General features: G+C 40.3%; 1 protein-coding gene across 20 annotated transcripts in view; it reads right to left on the bottom strand.

Moving 5' to 3' along the window:
* GTDC1 (glycosyltransferase like domain containing 1) overlaps positions 1-16,795 on the bottom strand; it is a 396,458-nt gene that overhangs the window by 71,711 nt on the left and 307,952 nt on the right. For 15 of the 20 annotated variants that reach the window (XR_008424608.1, XR_008424609.1, XM_053909095.1 and 12 more), the window contains one exon: positions 162-323. The exons of the other annotated variants lie outside the window; for them this stretch is intronic. Coding sequence is in view for 13 of the 15 variants with exons in the window: in XM_053909095.1 (XP_053765070.1) it covers positions 162-323 (162 nt within the window). In the remaining 2 variants the exon portion in view is untranslated. The remainder of the gene's footprint in view (positions 1-161; positions 324-16,795) is intronic. 20 annotated transcript variants of the gene reach the window in all.

Here is a 16,795-nt window from a genome sequence, read left to right as displayed (position 1 = left end):
AGATCAAATAGGCATAATACTAACAAGCAGTTTGCTTAATAATAGTCACCACACTAATTAACCCATCCAGAACATTCTTAATCAGACGCTATTTGTAATGTACAGTTAAGAGAAGCTTGGCAATAAACTGTTCTATGCTAAAAAAGAAAATAATACCTTACCGATGGGGTGAAACTGGCTTTTCTATTGAACTGGACAGAATGCGCTGCCGTCCTGGCATTAACTCAAGAGAGTGAGTATGCAAATAGGCACATGTCTGAACATTCCCTTTCTCTTCCCCAGCTCCAACTCTGGTGGAGGTGTTAATGAGAAGAGAAAAGGTCCTGAGATAAGGAGTGAAAGAGAGAAGAAAGTCAGAAGAAAACCAGTGAGCTGCGTTTTAGAGCTTCTGCCAGATCTGCCTTTTAATAATTGCCCAATTTTTCTTAAGGAAATGCTACTGCCCATCGTACTCGTAGAATGTCTTTCCCCGTTTCTGAGTCTCTCAGCTCTATCAGAACCTGTTTTTACTTTTAGGAATATTCTGATCACTGTAATCATTTCCAGTCTACTATTAGCCATGGGGACCTGCCCCAACCATTTTCCCCCACCAATAGCTCATCTGTGAAACAGAAGCACAGCCTCCCTACCGCCTCCTGTCCTCACAACCACCATTCCTTCCTCACCACCTCTGTCCGCCAACGTGGTTCCAGAGGCACTGCCACAAAACCCCGGTACTACGTTGGGCAATGTTCAAAGACACAGCTGGTGCATGTACTTTCTAGACCTAAACTGGATTGCTTCCCACCACCCCACGTCCACACACACAGACTTAGAGCTGGCCCTACAGGAATGGCCTTATTCAGATCAATCTGGAAATACTAGGTTTGAGAGTGGCTTTAAATGATGTTAAGACTGATGGCAGATACAGGAAATGCTCTAGGTATCTTAGCTTATTTCTGCTAAAGTTGAGAGGCTAGAGTATGTTTCGTTGACTAATGGAGGTAGTCAGAAGGAAGGTGATAAAATAAAGCAAGTCAAGTAGACTTGGGACATGAATACTGATTCATGGGCTGTGGAAGAGAATATCATGGCTGACATGTGAGTCATGATGGAATACACTGCCTACAAACATCCTTCTGAGAGATTTCAATAAAAAGTACTTAATATAGTGAGTTCAACCTATAGAATCTCATAAATACCCACAGATAAGAATTCACAAGACAGAGATTATCAGCGGTCTTGCTTCTCAAAACAGATTTGGAAGACAGCACTTGAAAAATGGTGCAAATTAGTGGATGATTAAAGAGAAAGGCAGCATAACTGGTTAAAGAGTATTGCAGGTTTGAGCCAAGGCAGAGGGAGGAGCGCATCAGCAACCGAAATAGAGAAAGTGGCCTGGAGGCGCCTGGGTGGCTCAGTTGGTTAGGTGTCTGACTTCGGCCCAGGTCATGATCTCACAGTTTGTGAGTTTGAGCCCCGCGTCGGGCTCTGTGCTGACAGCTCAGGGCCTGGAGTCTGTTTCAGATTCTGTGTCTCCCTCTCTCTCTGCCTCTCCCCTGCTGGTGCTCTGTCTCTGTCTCTGTCTCTCTCTCTCAAAAATAAAAATAAAAAAAGAGAAAGTGGCCTGCCCGTGGGGTAGGCAAGAAGAAGGAGTTGACAAAGCTCAGGTTCTCTGAACATTAGCTTGGGTTTGAGGGAGGGAGAGTGGTATGGCCACTGCATTGTATCATTTAGGCTGGAGTTTTCACAACGTGCGCTTTATGCAATACTAGATAGAGAAGGTTTTGTGAGAAAACACATTTGGTAAATGCTGGGTTAAACAGACCTAAACACTTACTCACTCAAGAACTTCCCAAAGTACATGCTAGTGTATACCATAAGTATGTTCACTTATTCATTCTTTTGTTTATTCAATAAAATGTTTATTGAGCACCTATTATGTAATAGGGCTATTATGTGTATTGTTTCTCAAACTTAACACTTCATGAAACGAGGACTCCCCCACCCCCAAGCATGCACCTTAAGACTTAGTATGTAACAAAGGATATCCTGGGAAATGCTACTTGAGACCCTAGGAGATGCACAGCCAGAGTCTGAGAAGCAAGATGGGTGGTGGCATATTTTATATTGTAGGGATGGCAGAAGGAGTGGGGAAATGTGCTCACATGAGAAATGATGAAACTGAAACCGAAGGCCATATACCAAGCCACATAACAGCAGACAAAAGGAAGTTTGAAAGAAATGAGGAGAAGCTGTGAAAAAAAGTGACAGAAGATATGGTTCAAGGCTAATATGGATGATAGCAGAAAAAAATATCATTTGATTTTATCACAGCAATTTCTGTGGATTCTTGGATATAAACCACACTGAGAATTGAGGAGAAAGGAAATAGGAATCAAAGATAAATAACTTTTCCAAAACCAACTGGGAAGACACATCCACGCAGTTTAGTGATCTAAGTTCTCGGGTGATTTATAACAAAAACTATTTACTGTTTCCAAACAATGTGCTGGAAATTAATTACAAAATTAACATTTTTAGAATGTTGCCACATAAGCAAATATCAGAGATAATTAAAAAATCATGCTAGCCCACATGTGTCCAATATATCACTTATATGGTAAGCAGATTTATATAAAACTATAAAGTATAAAAGTAAAAATCTAGCATTCTCACGTGTACACATCTACCCCCCTGTATCTCTTGCCACACTATCTTCACGAAATAAAGGAATCACAAGCAAGAAAATCCATCATAATTAAAACTAGATGTTTGGAGACCACAGCATGAAACAGAAAGACAGACTTCTGCTTGGTTGGTTGGTTGGTTGTAGGATGCTTGTTCTTCTTTCCTGGAGATGGCTAAGGGCTAATACTCCTAAAATAGATGGCACATGTCTGCGAAGGCTGTTTCAATAAGAAACTCCTGGCGGAACAAAATATGAACAAATTCAAATCACGGATGAGTCGGTCACAATCCACACACACATAGCACAAATGCTTTGGGGGAACTGCCATCCAACACCGCTGTGGCCGGTTAGGCCATGTTGTTTAGATGTTCAGTGTTTGGTGCCCGGACCAAATTTCATCTCCCGTGGTGTAAACTTGCAGAGTCAACATGAAATACTGACAGCAGCCTGTGAGAGGGCACTGGGCAAGAGAGTCTTAAACTATGAAGAGTCTGCTTTGTGACAAGATAGAAAAAACAGAATCCAGAGAAACTAGCTGCAGTGAAAATTAACAAGCAAACCCCACTTATTAGCCCGAGAAACGCATGCTGAGACTGAAAGCAAATTTGTGGTGATCAGACTGGCCTCATTAGCCACGCCTGGGCCCAGAGATGACACTCTTAGTGATGACAGCACCTTCTCTTAAAGGCTGCCCAAAAGACACACTGCAGCTCCCTCCCTATTTAAGGTCCATCATTTTCTGATGGCTGTCCTTTAAAGAGCTGGGATGTATGGCTCTCATAGGAAAAGGTGGTCCTGTGCTCATGAACCTATTGCTTTTTATTTTTGTTTCCCACCATGACTTCTAAGAATCATTTCTGAAAATCTAACACTTTCACATACCTCACTTACACCGTTTGTTTACATGACCTCTTCTGACAACACAGTTTATGTGGTTAGTATTATTTAACTTAAACAGTTATGCCTCACGGCTCTGTTCTCTTTGGATTTCAAAGTGTTTTAGATTGTATATACTGCTCATTTAACCACCTGCCTCTGTGAGCAGTTTGTCGTGTGCAATTTTACAAAATCCCTTACGAATAAATACATTCTTGTCTCAGAAAATTGAAGGTCCTCATAAATGTACGAGAAGAAGAAAACTTACCTTGCATGTTGACAGAACAAATGTTTATCACATTCAGAGCCATCTTTGTGAGCACATGTAAGCTTACTTCTCATGATCTCCACTCCTCCCCAAGAAGAGCTCTCTTAGAACAAGAAAACCCTCTAGTTTACACGAGCTTTACTAGAGCAATTCAACATAGTTGGGCAGGACCGTAGGCTAAACTGAAAACAGGGAATCTTTATTTTTCTACCTCCTCCATTTCAAGCATTCTCCACCCACTGGTGAGTGAGTCCCTAAGACCTTCAGACTACTTTCTGATTGCCTGGGAACTCTTGCTACCCCGGTCTTTTTGGAAACCAATCTTAAACTTCCTCCCACAATGTATTAGCCACCTTCCAGGCTCAATGTGTCCCACCCTTCAAAGGGGGCAAGTACCATAACTCAAGGGAATTTACCACAAACAGAATCATTTCAAATGCCACGGTGAGCCTATGCAAAAATTATTTGGGGAGGACAGGTGGCAAGAAATCTCCGTGAAGCACTGTTAAGTAAGTCCACTTAAGCAATGGGCATGTTGCACAGAGGATAATCCAGATTGTTTCAGTACACAGGCGCTTCCTGTGCTCGTGGATTTATTCACGTCACTTCATTTCTCTGAACCTGTGCTTCATAGTCTACAAAATGGGATAGTATCTGTATCTGCAAATTTCTGGAGAGGATTAAAAGAGAACTGTGGTGTGTACAGAGCACACGTAAGTAAACTTCCCACACCTTTGCTCATTTAAGTTAACGTCCATAATATAAGGAGTGAGCCCTAAGGCCATTTTGGGTAACACCAAATTTCCCAGTTAGAGAATAGGAAACTGCAATCCATCAACAAATATTCACCCAACAATTACTTAGGATCCTCCTATGTTATATCTGTATTTACAAAACCTTTAGTGCATACGTAGTAACATTTCACACTCATTTTGGACTCTCAGCCCCCGAAAGTGTAAATTTTCCATATCACCTTTAAACTAAACTATGTGTACTGATTCTGTTACTAAAATGATCTCACTTTTAAATTCAAACTTAATAACTTGTTCATTATGTTTCATTAATAACTCAAGAAGCAACATTTCACTATCTTCTATCCTTTCACCTTACTTAATTTAATGATAGTGTATAAAAAAGGGAAAGAGTTCCCAAATGTGGATCTGAAGTAATCTCTTTCACGCAAGAGAAAGTAGCTGTTTCACACGTACATAGGCTCAAAGCAAGCAGCTTTGCCAGGATATACCTTGTTGGCAAGTAACTATTCTCACTACTCTGGGAATCCCATGTCTTCTATAGCCTCAATAAAGCACCGAAGGAAACTCTAAATATTATGTCTAATCACGTGTTCCATCCCATGATTTTTTTTTTTTTTTGAGACGCCATTATTTAGAAGTCGAAAGCAGGATGGGAAAATACGTTGATATTAAAAAAAAAAAAAGGATCACTTTCTTCTTTCCAAACAAATATAAGAATTCTCCTTTGGAAGCGTTTCCAATTAGAGACTCTCCTTTTTGAGCATGACATCATTGCATTGGTGCTGCAGACTGAAAGTGTTCCCTCAAAATTTGTATGTTGAAGCCGTAACCCCTAATGTGACTATGTCTGGAGACAGGGTCTTTAGGTGGTAACAAGGGTTAAATGAAATCATAAAGATTGGGCCCTAATACGGTAGGGACTGTGGCCTTAAAAGAGGCGGAAGAGATCTCTCTTTCCCTGTGTCTCTTTTTCCTCTCCTCCCTTCCACTACCACGTGTGAGGACACAGCCAGAAGCCAGCTACCTGCAAGCCAGGAAGAGAGCCCCACTCAATACCAACCGTGCGGGCACCCTGATCTCAGGTGGCCAGCGGCCAGAAATGTGAGAAAATACACGTCTATTCTTTAAACCACCCAGCCCGTGGTAATTTGTTATGGCAGCCTGAGTTGACCAATATAAATGGATACTGCTGCAGAGAAAAGGAGGAAGGGTCAACACTGTGATGTGTGAAATTTCCTGAATAGAGTATTAGGAAACTAACGGAGTGGGAGGCACTATGTTTATGCTGACAGACAGTGACAACGAGAGAATATTGTCAAAGAAGAGAGAGCTGACTACCAAAACTGATAAAAGAAAATCTGGAAGATAAAGAAGAGAAAATGTGAATTTTATTGTGTGGCACAAAATGTTACTTGTTGATTAAGAATAAGAAAAAATAATAGAGAATGGAGTGTTAGGAAAGAAATTTTTCCTAAAAATTTGTTTGGTTGTGAATGAAGTCACTTAATTTTCCTAAACCTGGGTTTTCTCCCCTAAGCAATGAGAATACTGCCAATCGGAGACTTCTCACAGAAGAATGAGGATCAAAATATCCTATCAAACCTATTGATTTGATCTTACGGTCCCTATTCACAGCCAAAATGGCATACTGGGTCAGCAGGGCTCTGAGCCCATTGTCTGTTTCAAATTCAGGGCTCTGCCACTTACTAGCTGACCTGGGGAAAGAGTTTTTTCTTTAAGTATCAGTCACGTCATCTGTAAAATGGGGATAATATTATTGCTGCCTTGCAGAATGAGGCTTTCCATGTTGTTTGGCACATAGTAAGAGCTCAGTAAATACTATTTTTTTTTAGTTACTGATAATAATGGTGAAGATTATCATTACGTGGTCATTGTTATGAAAAGATACTCAATATTTAAAAAAATTCTGGTCTCTGGCTCCGCTGCCATTTCATAGTTAAGCCTACTTTCTGAACCAGACTGATGCCTTTTTAAAGATACGTTTTTCTTGCTAACTCTTACCAGTTACACTTTAGTTCTCCATGTAAGGCGGGCAATTTAATGTTACCTTATTTTCATTTGTATACTAATCAAAGATTTGTACTCATGCCTAGAGGCACACGAATTACAAAAAAGCCTAGTTATAAATCAAACAAATATATTCCTCCCTTTCTATTACTTGTTGCCTTTCGTACTTTTTTCCTACCTTTCACTTTTCCTTTCCTTCCCTTTTATTCTTTTCATTTTTCTAACTGAGAGTTTCCATCTTTTCCCTTTTTAAAGCTGCATAAACCAAGAAAGTAAAACCAGGAAATTTAAAACATCAGTTTCCAGGTCTCTGAAGCACGAACAGATGGGCATCAAAAAATCCAGTCTTTTTTTTTTCCTTTCCCTTTTTCATTTGCCCATCCACAACCTGAATAAATCAAAATCACCAGCAAATCCAACTTCCAGCAGAACCCGCTTTTTTTTTTTTTCCCTGCTACTGCATTAAATGCTAGGGCACTAAGTATTGATCCACATCATGTACTGATTCTGTTGCTGCCTAATTGTTAAGCCACAGAACCTGACTTTATTCTGAACTGATATTACTGGAAGATATAGTTTTGTTACTATTACTTTGAAATAAAGCCTTCAGGTGTACAAAGTGAGTGTACAAACACTTCTGCTTACTTCAGGTTTTCTCCAGTTTCCAGTATGGAAAGCTTGGAAAACAGAGGTCACAATACAACAGATGGGTAAATTGCTGGGCTATTACTAGACTATGACAAAGGCTTGAAGGTTAAGAAAGGCGTTTAAATACTGAGTGAAAAAGGTTCGGAGAAAAAAACCATTCAATCACCATTCCACAAAAACTGGAGTGCCCACTCCGTGCCGAGCAAATGGCCAAGTTGCCTTCGTGGAACACACGATGTGGTAGGTGCTCTGATCAGGAAAGAATAGGTGTTAGGGTGATGGGAACCCAGTCCTGGAGACAGGGTTGGTGCCAACGAAGGCGCTCTAGAGAAGGTGATCTTTCAGTTGAGGCTACGGTGGTGACTGGAAGGTAGCCAGTTGTGAGTCGTGGGCTGTGCCAAGAGTCATGGCATGTGCAAAGGACCTGGAGGGAAAACACAGTCCAGTGGAAAAAGCAAAATATGGCCGGAGTGTCAATTGGGTGTGAATAGGAATGAAGGTGTGGTAGGGGAGGGACAAAAATGAGGTCCAAGGTATAACCAGGTGAAGGCTTTTCTGCCTTTAAAATATAAGTGAAGCGGTGTGTGGCCATTTGAAAAGTTTACAGGCAGACGGGGGCTGAATAAACACTCTACTGCAGTATGAAGAATGGACTGGGGACACACGGCAGAGCAAACACCGATTTTAAATACCTCTTGCCTTTTGAATTGCCACTAAAATAATGGTATGGGAATTTTTAAAAACGGCAAAGACTTTCAAGAACAAAGAGGAAAACTGAAAAAGATGACAACAGGAAAGAAATGGCAACTAAATTTCAGAAGATGGAAAGCATAGGAATGAGTGGTGTTTGAGCAAAGAGGAGGAGGCAGGACATGTCTATGCGTGCAGACGATTTTGCTTGTGCATGTGATGTTAGCCAAGAAGCAGCAGTTCATTTGTTGCAGAGAAACTCCAAAGGCTCAGGTATCGGACATGCCAGGTACCTTGGGAGGTGCAGATGTAGAGCAGAACTGAAAACAGAACTGGTAACAATTCTCTATGCAGTGAGCACAAACCCCTCTGATATGACAACCTCCCCATGCACAGTGATCTGCCTCTGGTCTCCCCTCTCTCCCCACCTCCCACCCTCTACCTCAACAGCAGAAAGGAGGCTTCCTCACTTGAGGGGTTCAGTAAGGCTAAAGGCAAGCGTGAGGGAAATTAAGTGAAACTGTGCCCATTTATTGGTCACCCCTCTCCAGCGCCCTTCCCTAACCATTTGGCTCTCAGACAGCATGACATTCCCCATACAGGTGATTGGAGGAGACTTTCTCTGGAAACTAACTGGACTGACCTGTCGACAATGACATGTGGGGGTGCCGCAAGTGAATCCCTTGTTTGCTCATTCCATGAAAATGGTCACTAGTCCATAGGCCCTGTCTCCGAAATTCTAAACATCTTTCAGGGTCTCACTCTCAAATCTGAAAGGACAGCCAGGGACCATCAGACATTTGAAGAAAACTATTAACATGAAATAAATATGACAAAGCAAACCACTACAGAAAAGGACCTTGAAAGACACTGAGACAGAGGGAGGAGTAAATGAAAACTTAAACAAACAAACAAAAAAATCCTATCATATCCACAATGATAAAATAAGATTTTGCATTCATGGTGAGAAAAACAGAATGCAGTAAGAAAGAACATTCAGGAACAGAAAAGAGTGCTTGCAAATAAAAATATCATAACTAAAAAGAAATCATTAGAAAAATTTGAAGATAAGGTTGAGAAAATTTTACAGACAGCAGAAAAACAAAAATGAAAAGAACGGAGTAGGAGAAGAGAAACAAAATCAGGTCCATTTAAGGTTCAATATTGGTGAATAGGAGTTGAAGAAAGGAGTTGGAGAAAATCATGGGGGAGAAAACCAAAGGAAAAATATAAGAAAATCCTTAGTGCTGAAAGGAATGAGTGACCAGCATAAGAAAGGGACAAAAATCCAATCCAAGCAGAATTATGGGATTTCAGAACATCAGAGGTGAAATAGAAAATCTAACACCTTTTGGGAGAGCAAACAGGAAGTCACATGCAAGGGATCAGAAATAGATAAGAATGGGACTTCTCAACAGGAAGTTCAAAAAGTAAAAAACAATAGAACATTACCTCAAACTTAAGAGGAAAATGATTTTCAATGAGAACTCAAAACTCAGTCGAATATCAATCAAATATGAGGCCGGATAAAGTCATTTTTAGACATGCAAGTTCCTAAGAAATTTTAGCTCCCATGTGCATACCTCACAGGTATATACAGCACACTAAGATGAGAACATAAAACAAGAGACAGACATGGGATCCAGGAAATAGTTGATTCAAGGGCCCGGAAAGCAACTAGAAGGAACAGAGGGCAAAAAAATGGGGTCCTCCAGGAAGGGGGTATCCAAGAACAAACATGGAAATGATAGGTTTTCTAATGTGACTGACCATATCAAAATGATGACTTAGTGACAGCCACAAAGCTTAGGAACGAGTTTATGATGGTGACACAGAAACTAAGCAGATAAAGTCAAAGCAATAATTAGCCCCAGGAAAAAGGTAAAGAGTTGTTCAAGAAAAAAAAAACAAAAAACAAAAAACAAACTACCACGATGCTCAGCAGGAAACATACTTACATAGCAATAATGCTATAAACACAGAATCTTTAATTAATCAAAAGTTGAGGTATAGCCATATTGGAAGGATAGGGTGAGGGAAAGTATGTGCGTGAACACGTGTGCACCCGTGCTCATGCACATGGATACTCGTGTTCTAAGAGAGCTAACTAAATAATTTCTACTCATAGGAAGTCAATAGATCATATCTATTTTAAAGATTAAGAAAGAGCAAGACAAGAAAATTTAAACATTTTGTCAGCGGTAGACTCTACAGGTGGGAGAGCTTAGGGGTGGGAAGGACTGGGGAAAGGGATTTTGCTTTGTTTTACAGACTTCTTTGTACTCTCTGACCTTTTAAAACTAAATATATGTATGATGTTGAGAATTCATGACTTTAATAATCTGGAAATTTCTTGCCCAAATCTTTGAATATTGCCTCTAACACTTTCTCTAATTTTCCTTCTGGAAGTCTTATTAGACATGTGCTGGATTCTTATCCTTTTATTTTTTAATATCTAGCTTCTAGGTCACTAATTCTCTCTTCACACACGTCTAATGCTTAACATATCCATGGAGTTCATTTTAATGAATATATAAAAATTCTACTTAGTCCTTTAAAAATATGCACTAATTTTTATAGTATCTTTTATTTCTCATGTTATAGATTTATTCTTATGCTACTGTTTTAAAAACTTACTTCATCTTTTCTGTATAGTAGTTTCAGTATTTGCAATTCTTAAGGGCCTAATCCCACAGAAGGCTGTTATAGCCAGTTTCTGACTTGCTAAACTGTAAGAGATGTTGGACAGGAAACATCATAAAGAAGGTTTTGAGGAGACGTGAGGATGACACATGTAGGCATCGATTACTATGCCTAGAAAAGCGGCAGATTCACCAAAGTGAGGCAATAGAGAGAGATTTGTACCTACGTTTTGTCCTTCCTTAAAATCTTACCAATTATTGAAACTCTAAGACATTTCCTTAAACTATTAGTCAATCAACAGGTATTTATGGAGTGCCTACTCAAACTGAAATCTCTGCTGTCATAAGAAAAACAAATAGAAGAAAAATTAGACATTTTTAACATGTGACTGAGTTTTCCTCTTTCAAGTTTTTTTTTAAAAAAATTTAAATGTTTTATTTATTCCTGAGACACACACACACACACACACACACACACACACACACACACACAGAGCATGACTGAGGGAGGGGCAGAGAGAGAGGGAGACACAGAATCTGAAGCAGGCTCCAGACTCTGAGCTGTCAGCACAGAGCCCGATGTGGGGCTTGAACTCACAGACTGTGAGATCATGACCTGAGCCAAAGTTGGATGCTTAACTGACTGAGCCACCCAGGCACCCCTCCTCTTTCAAGCTTTTTAAAGAGATAGTATGTTGGTTGTTTCAAGATCACAACAATCCATTATTTTGAGGTTCAACATTATTTGCAGAAAATTTTTTTTCAAGTTTATTTATTCTGAGAAAGAGAGACAGCACTTGTGTGTGAGTGGGGCAGAGAGAGAGAGAGAGAGAGAGAGAGAGAGAGAGAGAATCCCAAGTAGGCTCCATGCTGTCAGTATAGAGCCCGACATGGGGCTCGATCCCACGAATTGTGAGATTATGACCTGAGTTGCAATTAAGAGTCAAATGCTTCATGGAGTGAACCACCCAGGTGCCCCTTTTGGCAGAAGGTTGTTTACACCTTAAAATACGTTTTCTTTGAATAGTGGGTTCTTGAATAGGAGCAAATGTTTTTAGTGGAGAATTATATACATTCACAGTTTGTATCACTGTGGGTCATAAGCACAGAGAGATGCAAATATCTTTTAATACTACATTGGATATAAGTGGAAACTATATACTTTTAACCATAAATGTTAATAATAATAAATATCCTGGGAAAAGTAACTATTTGGTGGAGTTCTCATATAAAACAAACAAAAAAATTCATGTAATCTTAAAAATGTACTTATTCCATAATTTAGATGTATTGAGTCTGCGTCTTGTTGCACGGGCTATGTTAAAGTATTGCATATACCACCTGAATTAGTGCGCACCCTAATTTATACTGTGTATAAATTCAATATTCAACATTTCAATAACATATGCCAAGGTACAACCAAGTTCTAAGGGTGTCAAAAGTCAGATCATTGTAAAATTGAATGTAAGTTTAGGAGTAGAGAGAGCAACCAGCCAGATGTGCCTGCACCAATGTGCTGAAGGCCATTTAAAACCAATCCATGTGTAGTAGATGGATTCCAGTAGAGAATTATAGACAACAAACCAAGAGATACTAAAGTCTTACTACGGTATCATCTTTGTTAAGCCAGAAAAAACATTTTGTTTTTACAGAACTGGAGCTAAAACAAATCTTATTCTTTCCTCCCTGTACTAAATAAATGAGCAAAATCAACTCTACTGCCTCCCAGGTTTACAGCCCACAGTAGATGTTCCATATGTACTTGCTGAAGGAATGGCTGCCTTGATACAAGGAAGTGGAAAGGGTTATGCACACACTATTTTATGGCTTTCTGGGTCCTGATTGTTTTTGTATACTGCTGCGTGGTTTGGGTGTTTGAGTGTGCTTTATTTCAGGTGGTTTGCATATGTGAAGTAGAAGGAGGTAAGGTTGGTTGAAGGGTAATTATTTCTTGATAGAAGAATATAAAAAGTATAAACAGCTCAGCTCTTGCTTAAGCAAACTCAGCTCTTCATTCCTGATCTACAATGCAAATAGTATACAAAATAAGGTTTCATTAAAGAGTGACTGTCACATCAACAGGAAAGAGAATGAAGACCTGCTATGCAGTATTATCAGATATATTGAATTTGTTGTCACCATGATCAACAAAATATTGCTTCAAAGGACTATACACTGTGACATAGAAATGGCTTTGCAATACAGAGCACTCCTCTGACATAATTTTTTCATTTTATTGTAATAGAGCTATACCTCTAGAAGAAACGAGTATGAATTTATTAATGGCATGGGTCACTATTAAAAAAGTAATAAACGAATGAGAAAATATCTGTGATAACTAACGATACATTTTAGAAAAGAAAATGAGAAACTTTTTATCATGTGATATGTTCACAACCCCAAATAACTCTATGTCATACGTGTAAAATGGGCCTTTTCCTACTATCCTGGAATTTCAGCTGAGGTCCTAACCCTGAGGATTAATACCTACAAAGGCTAAAAGGAGGTGTGAGACACCCCTCTGCAGGACTTACTAAAAGTAGAAACATTGGCCCCGTGACTGTTACTCATCACCCTCTCAGCCTAAATACCAGGAGGAAATTCACAGGAGTAGATGGGCTCCATGGGAACCTCTTATTACAGAGATTTGGGATGTTTGCCAGAAGGGGAGGTTGGCATCTCTTTCCCCAAACTGGATGACTGCCAAGCTGCTGAAACTCAAAAACCTGCCCTCTCCTCCTGCTCCTAGAACAGAGCTCAGAAGTGTTCTTGGGAGAACCTACTGCATGCCCCCCTAAAATCTAGGGCATAGGGCTATCCTGACGATATCCTTGACTTCAAGATTTGGAAGGTAGGAGGCTAAGTGAGATTGTCCACATGGCAGGGTAAGGAGAAAGGAAGCAATGGAAGCAGCTCCCCTTTCTGCCATTTGAAAGGGAAAGCACGCCTGATTTCCTCCCATGCCCTCCCCGTGGCCCTGGTGGAGGGGAGTCGTACAAGATCCATACTGAAAGGACTATGCTCAAGAAGGTTGACTTCGGGGCAAGGAGGATACCCTTGGGGCAGGATCTGAGAGAAGGATCTGATTAGAGGTCATGCAGGGAGGGTTTCGTTCATGCTAAGGAGTACCTACCTCTGTGTGAGAGGTCTTCCCAGGAGCGTCTCAAAAGAACATACCTCTGCACCACACAAAAGAGTTGGAATTTGCCTCCTCTGACAGAAGGCATTGGATGCACATGAGAGACCCTCCAAGAGTTTCAGCTATGTAATAAGCCCTCCTCTCTTTTCCTCCAGTCCTTCCTCTTAGTCCAGAGCCTGCTGTAGGACCTTGAAGGGGAGGACAGGAGGCAAGAATGGAAGTGCATGCACCTGGTTTATTGAACAGGTTGCCCTCGATGGGTATAATAAGGGAACAGTTTCATTTTCCCCTTTGCCACTGCCTTCAGACACATCTCAGATCTCCTTTCTCTTCCTGTTGGTGTCAACTTCCGCACCTTGGCTTTCTGGCTTGTGATTATTTTCTTCTGGTACTGTTAGCATTTCTACCCCCCCCCCCCATGTTATAATCTAGGAATAGGAGAGGTCTTTTTTAGACGTGACACTAAAGGTAGAAACCACAAAAATAAAGAATAGGTTTGTCTGTGTAAAAATAAAGTGTTTTAACGTATCAAAAGCTTCATAAATACAACTGAAGGGGAACGTGCAAAAGTGAAAAAAACTATCGGAAACCTATCCGACAGAAGAGTTAATCAGCTAACTCTTAGCGATCAATGGGGCTAGCAGGCAATCCCAGGTTCAATAAAGTCTGCCACTAGCTGTGTGATTCAGCTAATTCATTTCACATCTCTGAGCTCCAGTGTCCTCAGCTATGAAAGGAGGTTAATACCATTACCTACATCAGTGGGTTGGGGGAGAATTATATAAACTAATTTGCGTACAGCATTTAGCACCGTGTTCAGCAGAGTATGCACTCAAATAAACATCAGTTTTGTATCCTCATCACCATCATTAAATCTCCAAGTGGCTAGTTATGGGTAGTAAAAATCAATTTATAAGCATTCTTCTTCTTTATTTTTGTCTGTATTGCCACAGTTTTCGACAATGAGCGTGTGTTACTTTGGTACGGAAAATATGCGAACTATTTCAATTAAGAAAGAAAATAAGAATAAAGGCGTGTGTGAGCCTCTGCCAAGTTTACAGAGTAGAGAAAGGCAGCTGCGGGTTTCTCACTTGGGCCAGTCGGTCATCCTATATAGTTTGTTACACAGAATGTCCCTCAGTTACTGAACAGGGAAAGTGGTTCTCTTCCAAGAAGGCAAGAACCATCTGGTCATTCATTGATAGAAATAAATATCTGAACATGAATCATGTTTCCACCGATCAGTATACATACACGCAAGACATGCGAAAGGCATAATAAAAGCTTTAGAAAACATTCACAGGAATAGAAACAAACATTTTGTATCACAGCTTTGTGCCATGTTGTCACATCGGGTTTTACTTGTTTATCATATCATTTCATTTACTCTAATGAAAAATTACTCCTAGGACTCAGTTTCCTTTATTGGCATCGCCACTCATTCTGGGCACAATTTTATAAAAATAAGGCACATGGAAAGATACTGATGTCATTGTCAGAGGAAGCAAAACCATATGAGAGCCCTGGCTCTGGTGCTCATTGAGGCTAGATGGAAGTGAGGGGGAAGAGGCTCTGGGATGTATGTGTCACTGTATTGGAGATGGGCGTCCTCCACAAACAAGCCCAATTCACAAGAAAAGAACATAGACTGTAGAAGGGGGGGTCCAATTTTTAAACTATGTTACCAAATACACATTTGCTTCTACACTTTAAAGCAGGGCTGAATCGCATTTGGATAGAGTTATAGCATTGCTTTAAACACACACACACACACACACACACACACACACACACACACACACACACACCATGGAGGTAATCCAGTTAGTCCTGCAACGCAGATGTGCACAAGAATGCTCCAAGTGATTAAGATAGGGCTTTAAAGTTAGTTAATTAGAAACATCTCTCTTTATAGGATCAACAGTGATACTAGCTTTGAGTTCTCACTGGCCAAATTTGAATTTAAATTTTAAGATGCATGGAACACCCTTTGGACTTGCTCTTGTGTTGAACTTAGAGGAAGGGCCTTCAGTCTTCAAACTTCTCTGGTTCAAATCTAACTTTTTAAAAAATAGAATTCTGCTCATCTGATATTATTAAACTGAGCTTCTCATAAATAGCATTTATCCTTTCTTGGAAGAAAAGAGAACAAAAGTCGTACAAGTGTACTATTTTAGAACCTATCCTGATAAGGAGAAATCACTGTCATTATAACCAAAACCACACTGCTCTTCCCTGATTTTTGGCATGATCCTGCTTAAAAAGGCCAGAGGACCACTGAGAGGGTAAAATACAATAATTGACAGGGAACTGTTCAGCATTAGTGCTTGGCACAAGTAGTTGCTTAATAAAGTTTCAGTTTTACAGAAATGAAGGTGATTGCTAGAAAAGTGAACCTAGAGGGGCACCTGGGTGTCTCGGTCGTTTGAGCGGCCAACTTCAGCTGAGGTAATGATCTTACAGTTTGTGGGTTCCGGCCTTGCATCAGGCTCTGTGCTGACAGCTCAGATTCAGATTCTGAATGCAGTACAGTTGGGAGCCTGATTCAGATTCTGTGTCTTCCTCTCTCTCTGCCCCACCCCTGCTCGTGTTCTGTCTCTCTCTGCCTCTCAAAAATAAATGAAAATGTTAAAAAAAAAAAAAAAGAGAAGTGAACCGAGTTATAATAAACATGTAATTAAAAAAAAAAATTAATGCTTATTTATTTTTGAGAGAGAGACAGAGCACGAGTAGGGGAGGAGAGAGGGAGCAGGCTCCAGGCTCTGAGCTGTCAGTACAGAGCAGGACACAGGGCTCGAACCCACGTACTATGAGATCATGACCTGAGCTGAAGTAGGATGCTTAACCTACTGGCTACCCAGGCACCCCAACATGTACTTACTTTAAGTTCAACTTTTATTTTCACAAGACTAAATAAATATCAAACTCCCAGTCTACATGTTATATGTGTGTGTGTGTGGGGGGACAGTTTTGCCACTGGATATTTTAAAGTCACATTAACATGAAGCTCTCAAAGGTCAAATGAGGCTGCTTCCCATTGGCCTTACACTCCTTGATCCAAAGCCACATCCACAGAGA

Source organism: Panthera pardus, unplaced genomic scaffold (assembly GCF_024362965.1).
Source record: "Panthera pardus isolate Hobbes unplaced genomic scaffold, ASM2436296v1 HiC_scaffold_10, whole genome shotgun sequence".
NCBI classification, from domain to species: Eukaryota; Metazoa; Chordata; class Mammalia; order Carnivora; family Felidae; genus Panthera; species Panthera pardus.
Note: the sequence above shows the minus strand (reverse complement) of the source record. Positions and strands in the feature narration are given on the sequence as shown.